At 34.5% G+C, this 19,296-nt stretch overlaps 1 protein-coding gene across 1 annotated transcript; it reads right to left on the bottom strand.

Annotated features, from left to right (window-relative positions):
• Positions 1-4,753: 4,753 nt before the first annotated feature.
• Positions 4,754-7,412, bottom strand: LOC132544568 (angiopoietin-related protein 1-like). Its single transcript, XM_060208186.1, has 3 exons — positions 7,113-7,412; positions 6,262-6,361; positions 4,754-5,427 (listed from the first exon to the last, which is right to left on the bottom strand). Exons 1-3 carry the CDS (start codon positions 7,410-7,412, stop codon positions 4,754-4,756), a joined length of 1,074 nt encoding a protein of 357 aa, XP_060064169.1.
• Positions 7,413-19,296: the final 11,884 nt, after the last annotated feature.

Here is a 19,296-nt window from a genome sequence, read left to right as displayed (position 1 = left end):
ATTAAGTTTGTTCATTTCTTATTTTATCAACGAGCCCGACAGAGAGACGAAAATCTGGAATTGACGAATTGAGTTATGGATGAAATGAATGAAACAAGAGAAAAATCGTTGAGGAAAGAATGCAAATATATGGTGAAATATAAGATATAACAGTGACACAAGTAAACACCGCGTATAACGGTATTTACTAATGATTTATCTTTAACACATAATTATCATATACAGTTCTTAGCACGTCTAGTCCAAGTATTATCAAAAGAGTCCACCTTGTCGGGAAGAACGGGTTTGGGTTTATTACTGGTCAAGTGTTGAAATACCTACATACCGGTGGCCCAGTGTAAACAACGTTCAGTTCACCTCAGGGCATACCACTATCGCGATGTATTATACACATGTTTGTGACCAAACCAACAGTCACTCCTGACATGGTATGTTATAGGTAAGAATATTCATGTGTCAGGATAGATTTTTTACAATGACATCGTTATCCCTGAATTGTTAATTTTCCCAATTGAAACGAATAAAATTCAATTTTACAACGTGTTATATTTTGCTTAAAGAATATTCAACATTTGACTGGAATATCTTAAGTATTGTTCTACAGAAACAATAAAATCTAGATATCAGATATTGATTATCAACCCCAGTTTTACGGACAGATTAGATTGAAGGTCGCTTTTATTTTTGACTATTGTGGCGTGTGTCGATTTAGAAGGTATCACATTTGACGATGTCTCGAGGTCTTAATGTCAATGAGGATGCCATATTTGGTTGTGAGCCATCAGGATACGTCGTTATCTCATTGTAAGGGTATTACAGGCCATTAAATGCACACTTGTCTGATAGAGATATTGTACATCGCTGTTACTCTTGGGATACGTATTTCTGGCATATACAGAGGTGGGAGAAATATTTCACCTGGATAAACGTAAAGTTCTGTAACATGATGGATAAATAAAGGTATTTTATCAGAATAATGGTTTATCTGGATAAATGGGGAAAAGGGTACCGTGTCAGAAAAGTATTTAACAATATAGAAAAGGACTACCATAACATAGTTATACATTTTAGGATTTATATATTATTGGTTGTACATCATCTTTGTGCTTATATACAAATTACTACAACGGGACTATGGTCTACTTAGAAAGGTTACTGTTGCGGAGTTAATATCTACACGGATGATACGTTATTACAATGTCTTCAGCCAATAAAGTTAACAATTATAACCAGACATTACCTTAATAGGTTACCACATTGTCTTCAGCTAATAAAAATTAACTGTTATAACAGATAAAACCTAAATTCGTTACCATGTTGTCTTCAGCCAATAAAAAAAATAATAACAGATAAAACCTAAATTCGTTACTACATTGTCGTCAGCCAATAAAAAATAACTGTTATAACAGATAAAACCTAAATTCGTTACCACGTTGTCTTCAGCCAATAAAAAAAATAATAACAGATAAAACCTAAATTCGTTACTACATTGTCGTCAGCCAATAAAAAATAACTGTTATAACAGATAAAACCTAAATACGTTACAACGTTGTCTTCAGCCAATAAAATTAACTGTTATAACATAGATATTAGCTAAATACGTTACCAAGTTGTCTTCAGCCTATAAAATTAACTGTTATAACATAGATATTAGCTAAATACGTTACAACGATACGATGAAAGAGTCAACTTGTATAGTAAGTAAATTCTTACCTTGTTCCTTTGGATTCTCTCATCGTCGTATACACAATAAATCACGATTACCTTGTCGGACAAGGAGTGTCACATAAATTATATGTCAACAAAACTGCTCTTCTCCACCAATCGAAATTATGCTTTCCCGTGGTTTTTCCTCTTATAACTTCAGCTGTTTTAAAGGCAACTTGACGTGTTTGAAAGATCGAATGGCGGTTTGAATGTGATATTCGTATTATAAGCACCTTGCCGTCACAGGAATATATTTAGCTGCCAAATATCAATCCATTATATAAAGGTGCCTTTTTGTCAACAAAAAATGCCGAGGGGTACCGAAACACGTATATCTCGTCTCCACTGTTTTGATATATAGTAGCATGACATATTATAACCGCCTCAGACAGCACGGGGACATTCCTCTGTCTCCAAGGTAACTCTAATCTCTTGTTCGTAAGATACAGATACAGTAGTAATCCGGAAAGCCACTTGATAAAGTGAACGACTTCAGATATGTTAAACATACATGTGTGTTGTAAAATATCTTAATAATCTTAATAATCATCATGGTGATTGGTACGAATCGCACGTAATAAAACATTAGTTCAGTTTCTGCTTTTAGGATCCAAATACCTTATACAAGCATCATTTTACTCGACGTTTTGGAGAGACTTCACTCTGCTAGTGGACTTTATTGACCAAGGTTTGCTGTAATCCGTATTGGCATGATTCAGACATTATCCATACAGTTATCATTATTTTGAAGCAATCCAGTATTGGAAATCATAGTATGGAATGAGTTCTGAGGTTACTACACCTCCTCAATATTTTGACATTCATTTCGGTCTCTCCATTTTCGTCAGTCACCTGTAGGTACTACTGAAGCATATTGCACATTAATTCATTACTTGGCTATTCAAAAACTAATTCTAAATTTATATTGATATCACTATTCACTTGTGTGTCATATGTGCAATTAAGGTACCAGACTCATGCACACTTTTTGAAGATGCTTTCGTTCAAAAATTTCATTTGATAGGATGTATATCTCCAAATGCGCTGAGCGTTTACATAATGTGCATAGAATATTTTATATATCGAATGTATCTTCCCTGTTGTAAATATCTTTAACATTATATCTATACCAAACGGATGAATCCCATTCTGTATGGCACCTTGTATATATGTGGCAAAGCTATATCATTGCAATTCACAGTGTTAAGTACCGATACACCAACTTTTGACAGGCCATGTAAACGTTGAGTAAGGTGGGAAATAGGCGATTTCTTTAAAGGCTTCCTATCTGTTAGTTGACACGTTAAGCTGGATTTGTCGAAGAGATTAAGATAGATGACTAACAAAGGCCTTGCTTGGTAATTAGATTTCACATACAGGTATGTCGAGGACTTTTCCTTGGTGAATTAGAAAACAAACTTGTTTGACCAAATAAAAGCCATGACAGGCTTCTCAGTGAGATTCGGTTACTTTAATCTTCACTTATATCAGAAATAGCACGGATAGGTCACCACCAGACGGTTTGATAAGCGTGACAATTTGGGTTTATCTATTTCTTTTCATTTCTATATATAAAATTCCCTTATTCCTGTCCCATTCTTTTCGCATTTGGTGTGATATTCACCTGAGACGGGTAAAGGACCACAGACTGATAAAAAAAATACTGAAGGTCAATCGTTTCGTTGTTAGGTTTGAACGATTTGATATCAGCTAACGTAGTTTACTTATTTTCCAAACCATTTAATATTCAACACCGATCAGGCTGATTGAGTTTCGGCGTTTTGTACATCCGGTTTAAGTTTATTTCTTTACAAAAAAATGTATTTTTTATCAAAAATATATAAGCTACATGCTAAACATTGCTGAAGTGTTTATACACGAAGAGTTAAAAATTGCTTTGTTTACTCGCCACTAGGACAAAAGCGTGTTGTTGAAACGGATGACATTGCTGAACACACTTGGTCGGACATTTCGCTGCATACTTACAGTCACATCTGTGGCTTCATGGTCAACTGTTTCCATTAATTCAAATTTTAAACATTGATGTCTGCATGTATTTTTGTTTTTTTTTTATGCTAGAATGTTTGCGGAGGTCTGTTCAATTATACCATGGCGTGAACATGTATACATATATTATTTACTTCAAGATAAAACATTGAATTACACTGTTATATTTCTATCACGTCGGTTAAAAAATGAAAGAAAGTGTACAAATGATTGGTTTTATGGCTTTGGTAGGGGTAGACGTTAAAAGAGTACTGAAAACAGGATACACGGCCCAGGTTGTTGACATAAGGAGGTGACCATTATTTACTGTCCTGTTTGACACATTACATTCCAAGACTTTTTCTGTGGCTTTTCTGGAGATTAGATAACAAGATATAATGTATGTTCGTGTTGTAAAATTTGTCGTGAAAAAGGTATAATTATTTCAATGGTCCTACAAAATTAATATTTCAAGAGAGACTAGAATATCAAACGTGATTTAAAACCATTAATTATTCATGCAACGTGTAGAAAACATTACAAGTTACGTCCTTCCAAGGAATCATCAGTGATGCTAAGGACCTAAAAGTTTGGAAAAAAAAGAGGCGACGAAGGAATTTCTTCAGTGCTCTTTGCAAATTCGGGAAATATCTTAAATGAAGTCACTAACGTGACCCGGAAGTTGAACGACTTTTATGAGGTCACACACCTACATGAGTTCGTCTGCTATAGACATCTTGTGTTATTCTCAAAACTGAAAATATTGTGCTGTCATCGAAATCATCCCCAACTTATCATTGAAATGTATAATATCAAGAGTATAACTTTCTTTGACGTTTTATTGGCATGGACAATGGTATTTAATTTTGTGAAGAGTCCGAGGCATGCCTCGTCACTGTTCATACGACACATCCACATATTTTTGTGCACACTCAATACGTTCGTCCGTCTTGCACTGGGACAAAAGTGTTAGAGAAAAATAATCATTCACTCCTTGTTAACCTTATCCCTCGGGTTGAGCTCTCCATGTCCCCCTAAAAGGCTAACAGATTATATCCTTTCATCTAACGAGCCAAAGACTTGTTCCCCATGCAGACGAACCGGACAGATCGTCTTCCCAGAAAAACTCGTCACTGACGTTAAGCCTTTTGTTAGTACCACCCGGCCATAAACGACCATTCGGATTGCATCGCGCACAGTCAGAAAACCACCACCCTGCGCCATGTAGCTCTGCGCAGTTACCTTCAGACATATCATTATCCTTGTCGAATGTGCTGAACTTTGCTCCCTTGCTAGAAGCCATACTGTCTCCAAATACCATTTGCTGTGTTCGATAAGGGTACGCGTTTTCGTATGACATAGCGTATAGGTTGGCTTCGTTCTTCACCAGAAAATCGTCAAGTCTATATTGACCAAATGAGATATAGCGATCTTCTACTAACTGTATAATTAGAGAGTATTCTTTGCTGTTTGTTAAATAGTAAATTTTCTCGTTACCCAGCCAGAAATTTCTCTCCAAACGATTAGTCTCCGACACATCACCGAAACCATTCTTGTATGCATTCCAATTTTGAGTAAATAATGTTTCGTTTCCACCGTAATGCCGAATCTGTATGTATGTCCTTTTGTCAAATGCCATTCGACATACAACTTTGAAAGGATTCGGGGATAGTCTAGGGTGGATTAAAAACGTACCGAATTGTCCCTGATAATACGGTTCCCCCTCCGTACAATCTGCGAAATAAAATAAAAAATCTTATTGCTCGGGATAAAGAAAAAGAAAAGAAAAAACATAATCTTTAAGAAAGCTATTCATATCGGCAATGTCATTCAAATGTTTAACGTTTCGATCATCACGAATTAATCTATTACTCAAAGATTTTAGTTCAAATAAAATGCAAGTAACACTTATATAAAGGAGACAGGTTGCGAGGTTAAGACTTTTTTTGTACCAACAGCAGGCAAGGTTTATAAAGCAATGTTTATGATAATTAAGTATTTTTTACACTAAGTTAACATCATAAGATGAAAAATAAGGATATTATTACAGTTAAGATACCGCATAACTAACACTTATTTACTTATGCGTGTTTTTCATTGTCCGTTCCAGTCAGAAAATATGAAGCCGTATTAGGGACAATTACGTGACGTCATAAATTGAAATTGGCGAAACAAAAAATTGCTGAATCCGTTTAATTTTTTTCCATTAAAACTTGTAAAAGTATCACTTTTCTGAGGTATGTATTGGAAGGAGTCTTAAAGTTGTTTTCATCTCATATCAAAATTCAGGAAACTCAAAGCTCGGAAAAAGATTGAAGACCCGTTTCACGAAAACTCATTTCTATCCTTTACAACAGTATAACTTTGTAAATCATTAAAACATAAGTTATTTTACCAAAATCGAAATTTGTGTCTTGTGGGAGGTTTATTTGACTTTTCCCTCACGTAAAAATGACATAACATTAAACATTTAAAATGTTCAGTCAAAGTAGGTCCCTCATCGAGGGTGGGAAAGTTTGATAACCTCATTGTCATAACTATGTATTCCTTAGTACAAATTGAACTTACCCTCCATGATACGTTCACAGTAGTCTCCGATGTATCCTCCGTGGCATAAGCACGTGTTAGTTGATTGTAGTATTCCGTCATTCAAACAGATTGTAATGTTCTGGTAAACAAAACAGTTGTGTAAATCATTAGGAGTATTACTCTATATAACTGTTACTATAGCAACATGGACGAACTATGACAAACTTTTATAGGTAAACCGATATGATCCGGAAGTACATTATTAAGACAAAGAAATAAAAATCGATAACTAATGAAAGAACTCTCGCTGCAAAGTTAATGCAGATGTCCGTTTGGGAAGGTGAATTTTAAATCGATGCTTTGGTACCCTTGTTACAGTATTTAAACGTGCATATATTCAAAACAGCAAATATTTTGTGACTTCCAAAAAGAACTAAATATTTTAGGTAAAAAATATACCACGAAAATATGTTCCATTTTAAAAATATGCACAACGAGACAGGCTTGATAATCTATTTGTATTTTTGTGAATTGATGTGACAAAATTTTTTTCTCTATAGATTCTACACTGCTGTCCTAATGTGAGTTGTTGAAGTTGTATCAATCTTTTGACAATGTTTTATGTATCGGAAACGATTTATACATTTTTATCCAGAATACTAGGCTATTTCCTAGTGGGCCATCTGGAATATCCTTTTTCGCGTAAACATTATCAGTTATCAAAAAGACAAATGTTTCAGTTTGGATTGTTACAATATGCCTTAAATACCGCTGTTAAAAAAGAATTATTGAACATATTGCATTTGTACCTTTTATGAGCATATCGTTTCTTATATAAAATTAGCAAGGAGTCGAGATATTCAAATATGAAAACTTTAAACATTACTTACTTTATCGGGATGACGATGCATGTAAATACCATGTTCGTAGAATTGTCCGTTACGGCACGCTTCGTCAAGTGTTGTGTTGCTGAGCATACAACTGCCTGAAGGGAGGAAATTTAAAGATTCGCAGTCGGGCTGTACTAAACACACGGCAACACACCCAATAAGACTTTGAACTGTCTTCTCAACGAAGACTAAATTAGAATTAAGAACCACATCTTCACAGTCATTTCTTCGCATAAAGTATTCTTCAATTATAAAAGCCTTGGATGTGACTAGAAACAACAGCAATCTCTGGATGAACATTGTAAAGGCTTTGGTCGACACTCGTAAAACGTAAAACGTAAATGTTTAATATTCCAACCTCAAAGTATTGACAAGATTTCGCTCGGAAGAACGTAAATAAAAAAAAAAAAAAAAACACCGACTGCCTCCAAATCAAGGTAAGGTTTGCTAATCAGCGTAAGTAACTACTTTGTTTACATATATATAAAATGTAAAACATCTAAAACGTCCCCCTTCATTACTATTTCGTGAATTTCTCCTTTTGTAAAATTAGCAAAACTAAACGAAATCCTGGTGAAAGAAGACGAGACATACGTATGCCAGTACATAAATTTGTCTATATCGTACTGAAATCGACACGTATTATCTGATTGGATGTTTTAATTTAAGGACCGCCCATGTCTTAGGTACCCCAACTGAGCACTTGATGTTAGATATGCATTTGAATATGCTCACTGTAAATATTAAAATCACAAATAGCATTTTTTGTTTTATGGAATTAGATAATAAACTCCCTATAGCTTGTTTCTACATGTTCACTGTAAATTCACTTCAGCTTAGTTTGGAGTGTTATAGCGATTGCCATATTAATGTGTTTTATTTTCAGTTCTTGTTTTTGTGGTAATGCAGACCAGTAACCATCCTTTGGCGGTTTCTATGACAACAGAAAGGTTATGAGATGTTTGTGTTCCCTATTTCAATACATAATTGCTTACAGTGTCATATCCATGTTGTTGTGTGTATCAAACTTATTCCTGATTACAATGATGAAAACATGCAATTCGGAATTACCCTCGCATTCGATTTTAATCCGATTGATGTCATTCTATAATAGATTCGTCGTATATAAATTATTGTCATTAATCACAAGCATCAATCGTGCCTCAATGATAGTATGTAAGTTGCAAACAAAGTCGTTTGCCTTTTTGGCACGTTATCTCAATATATATCAACATCTTAGGCATGTCGAGTAAATAGACATTCACGCAAAATTTCCGGTCGGGTTTTTGTTATAGCAGCCGAGAAAGATCATTCGTGACAAGGGTTGATTATCTGATGTACGTCGTGTTATGTAAATCTCATTCAATGTTAATCTTTAACTCAATAAGACGTGAAAAGCATGAAAGAATGACGGAAAAAATTAGAAAGATGGATAAATAGCAAATTTAAACATGGTATACGAATTGGTATCTACCTATCGATTTACGTACTAGCATGCGATCGTGTTTACGAATATTTACATCCTTCAAAACCTTTCATATATAAATACTAGTACGCACTCGGGATATTTACTTTAGCGTTAATGGGAAAGTGTGTTTGATAATTCATTTTCACTTTGAGCAGTTGCATGTATTAAAATTGCAATACATTAACTTTAAAAACTTTATCTTTCACGAGTTTAGTCCCTTGCTACACACCTTGAGCAGTTGTCAGTTCTGTACAATGATATTAGAAATACCCTAATCTATCTACTGATGTATCGGTATTTTAGGTCACCTAATCGTTTTCTTGTGAATATGATAATTTAATTAAAAATGAAGAGATTTTGATGAAACTTGGTACGCAGTTATATATAAAAAGGATTCCAAAGAGAATTGGTTCGATTGTGTCTTAGTTATGGTGCCTTGCAGTTTTGTTACCATGGAACTTGTGATCATAAAACTTCAAGTAAATGTGAATAGATTTAAGTAAAATTCGGCATGCAGCCTTATATAAATAAGATCTTGGATAAGTTCGGAAATAGGTCTGATGCGATAGTAATTTACAGAGTTACGGGCATTTAAAATGTAACTACCGTTGGAACTTGTGAAGATAAAGGGGTTGAGAAAATATAAACAGATTGTGATGAAACGTAGAATTTAGTCATATATCAATAAAATCTCGGATGACTTCTACAATACCTACTGGATCATAATTAGCAGAGTTATGGCTCTTTGCAGTTTTATTACCATGAACATTAAACATTTTTTGTTGAATCTTCACATGCAGCCTTATATCAATAAGACTTCGCATGAGTTCAATATTGTGACCAATTCGATAGATACTTTCAACGTCTGTGTAATTCTTTTCTTTTCATTGTCTTGAAAGGGAAACATACAAACACTTATTTGAGAGGAGCGTTGTAAAGTGCTTCCTCAAATCTACGGATCTCTAACAGCTCCAAGAACACCATACAGTAACCTTGATTTATCAAACATATCTGAAGTTTTAAAAAAGTCTGAAATTGAAATTTCTATTAGTATTATGAAGCCTGCTCAAAGTTACATCTTATCTGTGAATGCGCGATCCTTTTGTATCTAATATCATATGATTTTGAACATATCTCAAATATTATATCTTAAAAGATCCCAGACCTTAATGTGATAAAATATTCAAATCATATCTACAAGATATATATTAATAAATGTTTTTAAGATATTATCCCAGTCTAACGACACATATATGATAGCTGTGTATCTGTGAATGATCAACAGTCAGTGATAAAGAATTTTGCCGTCTCAAGGGAGATCATCCCGGTGGACATATGATCGGACTACTAAAGCATCGTATCGCTCACATGTGATATTGTGTTACTGCATCACTCACGTGTGATATTGTGTTACTGCATCACTCAAGTGTGATATTGTGTTACTGCATCACTCACGTGTGATATTGTGTTACTACACCACTCACTTGTGATATTGTGTTACTGCATCACTCATGTGTGATATTGTGTTACTACATCACTCACATGTGATATTGTTTTACTGCATCACTCACGTGTGATATTGTGTTACTGCATCACTCACACGTTATATTGTGTTACTGTATCACTCACATGTGATATTGTGTTACTGCATCACTCACATGTGATATTGTGTTATTGCATCACTCACACGTGATATTGTGTTAGTACATCACTCACACGTGTGATATTGTGTTATAGCATCACTCACATGTGACATTGTGACATTGCATCACTCACATGTGACATTGTGACATTGCATCACTCACACGTGATATTGTGTCATTACATCACTCACACGTGATATTGCTCACAGAAGTATTTCATGGGATGGAGGAGACTGCAAATTTGAATTCATTTTCCAATATTGTTAAGGTTATAAGTCGATAATACATTCGTCAAGCCTCAGCTGATTCCGTAAAGACATGAACAGTATACGGAAGGTACCAGCATCAGTCAACGCAGCCGAATGAGTAAATGATCGATGTCTACAAACGTGGCGCTCGGAGTTTCTGTATTGACAGGTTAGTTACTTTATAACAGGATGTAGTTCTAATAACGGGAATGGGAAACCATTTGTCTGAACTGTTGACATGTTATTATGGACGTGTTGATGCTGCGTGACCGGATATGAAAACTCGTTAAGTAACACGAGTCCCATATCCGATGTAACACGGTAACTCGTCAATCTCTAACACAGTACACTGCATCCCCAAGAAAATATCTCTGTTAACACCATATACGATTACAACATTAAAAATAAACATTAGCATTCTGTGATAAAATAGAACACTTAGAGGATATTGAAACCAATACGTTTTCTTTTGATTACATTTTCAAGGAAACTGAATAAATAAATAAATAAATAAATAAATAATTTAATAAATAAATAAATCTAAACATATAACGGTGTGGTGTCCAGAAAATATCAGCACATATTTTGACGCTTGTCAAGAAGACGACAATGGTGACATCAATTTTGAACAAATTGATAAATTCCTTTATTTTACCGGCAAAAATGCAATGTCTTTTTCCCCGAACGCCATGAGTCATATATATTTACTTTCAACTAATTATTATGCCGAATTGTTATTACAAAATTAGGGTTTGCAGAACAAAAGTCACGTAACATATATTTTTTTTTATAAACTTGCTTCAGTTTTTTTGTTTAATGTAACACTCCTATTCTGGCAAATTATATAGTATTGTAATGTTTCAAGCATGTACAACTGCATACAATCACTTTTTTATATTCCTGCTTGTGCCTTCCATTTCAAATATAAAAAAGAACGTTGGTTATTATTCAAAGATGTATGAAACTTAAGCAAGGAACCATCGGGGAGATTAATGTTTAGCTAAAGGAAACGTCCGAGTCTATATCCATCTTTGTGACAGGAGAACTATCGTGTAGTGCAAGTTACCTCCCTTTGATCAGAATTTTTTCGGATGTTTAATGGACTATCTATTTCTCGAACATCAATCGTGAACGCTACAAATCTGACAATATACTTTTGACAATTTGCTTCCAACTTTTATGCTAGTATTTCGATTTTACATAGATGACAAAAAAGCCAATGTTTTGTTCAATTACTTTCCCATAATGCCTGAAGATTGTGGTTTTTGAATTTGATATCACGATATGACAAATCCCAGAAGCAGTTTAATGTAGGCTAATTCTTCAACCATGCAATGTTTTGTATTGAAATTTACTTTTTACTTTTTTATCTATTATACGATCTTTCAGCTGATAAATGCACTCTTAATTAAAGGTCTTCTGTACCAAAACACAAACTCAGAAAGCCACTGAAAAAGTAAAGCTGAATGAATGGGTGAGATTAGATTTAAGAATAATATCGCATATTACATTTATGTACCTTAGGAAGAAGTGAGGAGTTTTGTTATCTGATTTGAAAGCATTCATAGCAATAAGTATAGCCAGATTCTTTTTTTAAATTAGTTTTAAAATAGCAATTTTAGAAACAAAGTGATATTCTTGACTTGATCAAACTTATCAGAAACTCATGTACCAGCCGAATTTCATAAATCCAACTTAATTTCCATATAGTAAGCTGGCCTCTCTATTTATATGCAACATTATCAGTATGGAATAGAATGTTAAAACAGACAATTTAATCAATAAAATATTTCAAATGTTCATCCCTTTTTTTTTATTTATTTATTTATTTTTTTTTTTTGGGGGGGGGGGGTGTCTTGTTTTTTCCCCTCAATTGCCGTTACTTAATCGTTTTTTTAAACCGTGTGTTACTGTTCATGTTTTTACATGTGTCATGCATAGGACGGCATCGGGCAACTGAACAATAAATGGAGAGAGTGGTAAGCACGTGCTAGTGTCGAGATAAATATCAAATCAACTTTATCAATTACTTTTTAATGTTACATTGACAAGGAACCGTTTCCTATATTTGGTAAACCGATCATATCTATTCGGCTAACAAGATTAATCTGAAAAAATCTCGCTTTAGATCTAGAATTATTATATTGTTTAACAAAAAAAGTAACAGATATCTAAATATCGTCTTTTCAGATCGATGGAAATAAATTAAACTCCTGATGCTTGACAGCTTGTCTGTCGTCCAATGCTATATGGCCTAGTCAATTATTTTCTTTATTTATAACAACAATTAAGCTTAGAGAGGATACAACTTCATCGAAAACTAATCCGACTTTGTTAATAATTCATCTGCGTCTTTTATTCTCCGAGTTTGCAGGCGGCTGATAACAGCTCAATTAGAAATCATCTGTACTGCTGCGCGACAACCACAAAAAGCTGCCACCTCTCTTGAGGGTTGCTTGGCCGGAATTCGTGTTGCAGACATCTAGTATATAATCCCCTTAATGAACGTGGCCATCGTATTCTGAAAGGGAGGGCTAGTTTTCACTATAACCTTATTGAATTCTGGAACAAAAACCCATAGTATGCAGATGCAGCAGATGGGCTCGTAATGTTTTTAAGGCTGTAAGTTGTCAGGCTCTGTACGATTCTTGACAGAAAGTAGTCCCTCGTGTCCACGGCTTTGTGTTAGGCGGTGGTCATTGGACTGGTCAGGTGATCAAATTTATGGTGATCTTGAAATGACGAGCAAAAGTCACATAATTTATACAATATTCTGGTAATATCGTAACATTTAAAACGTTATGAAAGTACTTTTTTTAACAAATGTTTTCAAAAATCTCATCGGAGGAAGTTTTTGGGTAATTATTCCATGGTCACTTTTACCATGTATTTGTTCGTATACTGATACTCATTAAACATACATCACCATCCTCATGGTGACATTCATTGTGCATTTTTCTTCATAACAGTAAAGACTAAGGTATATTATCATCAATATTTTGTACACTGTAAATCCTGTTTTCACACCGAGTCTCTTTAGGACTCGTCAGAGATAATAAAGACCTAAAGTGTAAACACCAAGGAGGCGACAGAGGAAAATCTAAAACGGCCAAGATGAATAAAGAGACGATTGATACCAAAAGTTATCAAACATTTCCCACTCTAGTCACGTCACTTTCATTTTGTCGATTTCTTGCATTGCAGGTTTGAAATGAGCGGAGTATCAAATTTTTGCCATTAGAAGATTGTACAAAAGACATATTAGTGTTCAATACAATTTTAGAATAACATACAGTACAGATAATAAATTTAACTCCATTATACAACTAATTCGTCCTTCTATATAAAAATGAAACTTCTCAGTGATGACAAGGACCAAGACCTTAGGAGACAAGTGAGGAAAGTCCAATGTGATCGAAAGAATTGTCGATATCTAGGCCGGGGGGGGGGGGGGTTACACTAGTCCCATAAGTGGAAATAGTTGTAATTTTAATATATCTGGCAACTTCAGACGAAAGTCAAGCACTCGTGTATACATGCCTTGTTGTGTTATCGTTTAGTTAACCAGATGGTAATGGTCAGGCAGTTCGAAGAAAGTTATAGACGTGTAATTGATTTTGAAACCGTTTAAGCCAAACGTAATACAATTGCTTAAAATCATTCGAAATCATTGTTTTAAAATCAATGATATTATTTCTTGGAATATGTGATGTAAAAACGACCAGACGAAATAGTATCAATGTCTGACACCCCCAGTAACTGGGATGTTGTCGCTGTAGTTCATGAATTCTTTATCAGCTGCCATTGGCCGGAAATTAATCTCCTCGTTATGCCGTTTTTCCACATTAGTGAAGTATTATGGTTTTAGCTTTACACAAGAGGGAGATCGTCATAATTGTCAGAATGCCATAGCTGCAGGCAAATTCAATCTATTAACAGAACGGATGAGGAGAGATTTAATGCATGATGTTAAAATGGTAATGACTTGCTGACATTTTTCTTATGATTTCTGTTGAGCTGCTTCACACGCGATATTGAATAAAACCAGCTGATTAAGGAATGATAGGGATATTGATGACTTGCAATAAGTGCTACAAAAGCTGACCATGAACTAGATTTGCTCTTCCTGGTGTTTTTATCAGTAATTTTACAAGTTAAAAGTTCATATGGATGTTTGTATCCTTATTTTCTGGTTACATCTTTTTATATTTTAACGTTATTGACGACAAGAGCAAAAACAAACTGTACACACAAAAAATTCGCTATTTAAAAAATACAAAACACATACAGCTGAATAATCTTTTTCAATAAAAATTAGAATTATATACAGTAAGCCACATGAATTCAGTTCGTTATACAGTAGAATCTGACAAAAACGGACACCTTCGGGAAAAATGTTGCCGGTGGTAGAGAGTTTCGGATTGTATAGAGTCCTTTGTTGTAATATTGTTGGAAATGGGACGTAATTACTTGACCGGATTCGGCAGACATCTGGATTGTACAGAGTCTGGTTTCGACCGAGTCTTCTGTGCATCTTATTCATCCTTCCACGACTATCAGTATAAATCATGAAACATAGCAGGCAACAGAGGAAAATCAAAATTAGTGGAAATGTCAAAACCAGGATAGGGAGCAACATCAACTTCTTAATTCCATAAATATTTTGATTAGAATGTAAATCCTAAGTCAGGTTCTTTCGGCGTGCTGTATGGTCTGTACTGACATATAGATCTCATTTGTGCAAGAGCTGTAATAGGGACTTATAATTAGGAGCGTTACAGATAAAACACATGGTTTGCAAGATCTAAAAAACCTATCGAAAGACTCATTTTGAATTCCTTGTCACTGTGCAAATGTAATCAACAGACAACATCATGGTAGTTATATTGGCTAATAGGAAAATATTGGCTTTTAAATGAATTATAGTATTTGTATGAAATTCCTTACAAGATCAAACCGACACTCACAGTGAACATATCTATGCAAATTACAACCTTAGATGTACAACATCACTCTTACTACCGCCAATTTTTTCAAAATTTAATTTTTTGTTTGAGTTAAATGAATTTAACAGTATGACAGATCTTTTATAATGGCTCAATGCAAACTTATACACATTTATTTCTCGTAATTGCATTTACCAAATCGATCGCATAATATAGTTTTTACATATCCAATTCGGTATCTAAAGTCGAATTGAACTTTCCTGGTTCCATTTCCGTATAAAGGAGTCTTTCATCATGCAGCGTATGCTGTATATGTTACTGCGCTCCGTTGTCGCTGTATCGAGCATTTTAAGTCAGGCGTACCTGCATACTACATAAATAACTTCGGATATGACACGACACATTTAAAAAAATATCATCAGTATTGGTAACAAAACGGTAAAATAAATTGATTTTGCCATTAATTGTTACAATATGTCATTTTGCTATATTCACAGCTGTCACCACCAGTCAGCACCACAGCCATCTTTATCCGTTTCAGTTGCAGGTACTGGTTCAATACCTTTCCAACAGAGGACATTTGTAATTCTGCATCCACATGCATCGTATGATATACAATATTTAAGTAAGGTCTATATGTCGAACATTTAAGGCATGTGCCATTAGCAAAAACAATATGACAGGCTTTTAGGGTTACCGGAAGGATGGTTTGTAATTTGTCAGAAGTGACACATTACATCATACACGGAGTTTCCGCACCGAAGAATGGATTATATGGAAACATTTGCGAAGGGGTTTAGATTCAGTTATTTTATCGGTATCCAATTGTTTTTTGAAATCGTTGAATGTTACACTATAGTAAAAATATACGTTGGTTTCTAATAATCGTCAACTAATGTTCTGATTTGTATATGTGGAGTCAGTGATCATGCTGTGCCAGTTTAACGTTGGTGTACGTGATGCGATCTGTAAATACACTCTTGAGCCCTCACTTAACAAAGCTAATATGTGTATGGCAATCCAGTTACACTCTACTCTCTTGTTTACATTTACAAAACGGGACAGCATGATTATTGTCTGATAGTAAGTGGTTATAAATCAATGAAATTTATTGTTATGTCAACATTGTAGAATCGTTTGGTAACACAGAAATGTTTTCATTTTTTGTATTCTTGTGTTTCTCCATTTCCTCTTAATCTGACACCACGTAAATCTCTTGGTAAGAATCATTGCCCCTTGTTTTACTAGAGAGAACATGGTACAGAGAGGTAGTGTTGAGATTACACGAACCATTACACAAAATAACATACATACGTATACAACGTTAGATGTAGATTAAACCAAATGTTAAATTAATTATTTTACATTTGTATCAGGCCTACATTTCATTGGGAAATGTGGTATTTAAAGACTTTCCGGACGGAAGTGAATGTCAAGGTAACGATTCATCTGTCCCTTATCACGTCAACCTCGCTGGAAGCGAGATTTTGATGATTGAAGGTACACATCTAGTGACAAGGAATAGGATTAAAAGAAAGTAGTAAAAAACAACTAATCTTAGACTCCGGACACATTAAGCGACGACGAAGGCTATTACATTCATGCTGTAAAGAAAATAGTCTCTCGGTTGTTCGGTCTAATTATACTACCAGTCCACGACAAAGGGATTGGTATGAAATTCATGGATATTTAAAAACGTTTTAGTACTTCGATTGGTCGATGGCAATCATTCTGGTTATCTCTTCTGCAAATTTTAGCTACACATTTCTCTGTTTTTTAATATATATAAATGGAAGTTTTACAGGTCGTTCGCTGAATCGAGCTAGAACAAGTATGTTTCTGTCATCTACCGTGCTATTTTCAACACGTTCGACAAATTAACAAATAGGACAGAGCCTAGATAAAGAACAGGTTGGTGATGTCGTCCTGTTGGATTCATACTCTAGCTGTCTCAGAAAGATATCCAGCAGTGTGTAGCAATGCATTGAACAGATCCACGGTGATCAATATCATTTAAGCAATTCTGTGAAATGCAAAGAATTGATAGAAATCCGAGATGTAGAGAAGAGTCTGCTTAGAGATACAAATGTACGAAGAAAGATCACCATCATCCACTGGTTCATATGACTAGTTTTTTCGTAATAAGCTGTAGACAAACGAAATAATTAAGAAAATCTCCAGTCTTCCTGGCAAATAGCACAATAATGTTCTTTGATTAAAAAATTAAGACCTTTGTTTGAGACTAAATATGTAGATAATTTGATGCCCTATATTAAAAATGAATGAATATTAGAATAATGCGCAATACTGCAAATATAATTCATTCTCTGTCACAGGAACAATATGCAAACTCAAAACAACGAACGTTTCGTTTCATGATCCAAACATAAAAAAAACACAAACAAAAGCGAAGTGTTAGAAAAACATATAATCGTTTCCAATGTCACATTTAAAGTATTTCCTGTTGTGATTTTGAAACGTATATCTTAAATCAATGCTCAATGAAATAAAAACCAACATGCCCACCGGAACAGAGAGATGTCCCGAAACCCATTGATACATTACCCCACTATCCGCTTTGGTTACAATGTAATACTGGACCTACTTATTACTGATAGTTGTTGCTGGTATCGTCTTGTGTTGGAAGTCATTGATGTGATGAATTAGTTAACACTTTACTTTCCTGAATATGACAAAGCCAGTGAATGGCTGCTTTCGTTACAGAACAATCACAAACACATTTGTCTCTTTTTTGTCATTTTTACAGCTAAAAATTGTTTTCATACACTGTAGCAATATTGGTTCTTCATTTACCATTATCAAACTCTAGTTTCCCGTTTTGCAACAAAAATCTCAATACTTGAGATATTCTAGTCAGATCCCGTATAGTCAGATGTTTAGCCGTGATCGTTCAATTACTTTATAATTGCACGTTATGTAATTATGTAATTACAAGTATTTGCTATCGTAATTTTTTTTAACAAATACCCTGGTCGTTAGGATTTAACAGGAACAACCATAATAAAAGTAGTAATATAGTTATATGTTAAAATTCCGCGATGACGTCAATATGTTTCAATCCAAGATCAAAATAATCTATGATGTCAAGCCCTTTATTAAAACAAATAAAAATAATTGATATTGGAGTCTCACGCAAATGTTTGCTCATATTGTCATATTTAGCTTATAAACAAACATAAAAGAATTCAGTGTCTCATAAACGATTTGAGTAAACATTTTATTGATTTAACAACAAGGGATGACAAAGTTTATTCTTTAATAATACCGTTTAAAGTTACTCTTGTAAAGATGACGAAGCCAAATGAGCAAGCACATGACGCGTTGTCGGAGAGATTGTGACAGATATACCTATTTAATCTCCGATGTGTCAGCAGCTTCTACCCTATTACTCACATGTACCTGTCATACAGGTGTTTAACAACACTGTTATCTGACAGGTGGACGTGGGGTACTGTAAACATATGACCCGAAGTCCAGCAGCGAGCGGATGTAACTGGAGGCAGTAATGTTGGGACGTGTCATAGTTGTTGGTATATGTCCGTGTTGACACTGTCAAAAAATTTACAGGTTTTAATCCTGTAGACAGTGAGATTTCGATTTGACAAAAATATATAATGATGTACGGAAACATTCTCAAACAACTTTGAATTGTCAGATTATATAATTTTGTTTCAGCGGAGACAATGCCCCATAGCTTAAAAGACATAAACATAATTTGCTTGTTTTTTATGGCGTTAACGTACTGGGAACAGCCAGAATCATATGATGTAGGCTGAACAGAGTGGCAGCTAGAGAGGAAAATAAAGACAGGAAAAGATTGAGATCCAAAGCAATGGAATGGGAGAAGCAGACTTTTTT

Source organism: Ylistrum balloti, unplaced genomic scaffold, assembly GCF_031769215.1.
Source record: "Ylistrum balloti isolate Yb309-2 unplaced genomic scaffold, AGI_CSIRO_Ybal_v1 Utg369802, whole genome shotgun sequence".
NCBI lineage: Eukaryota > Metazoa > Mollusca > Bivalvia > Pectinida > Pectinidae > Ylistrum > Ylistrum balloti.
This window is presented reverse-complemented; position numbering and strand designations above follow the sequence as displayed.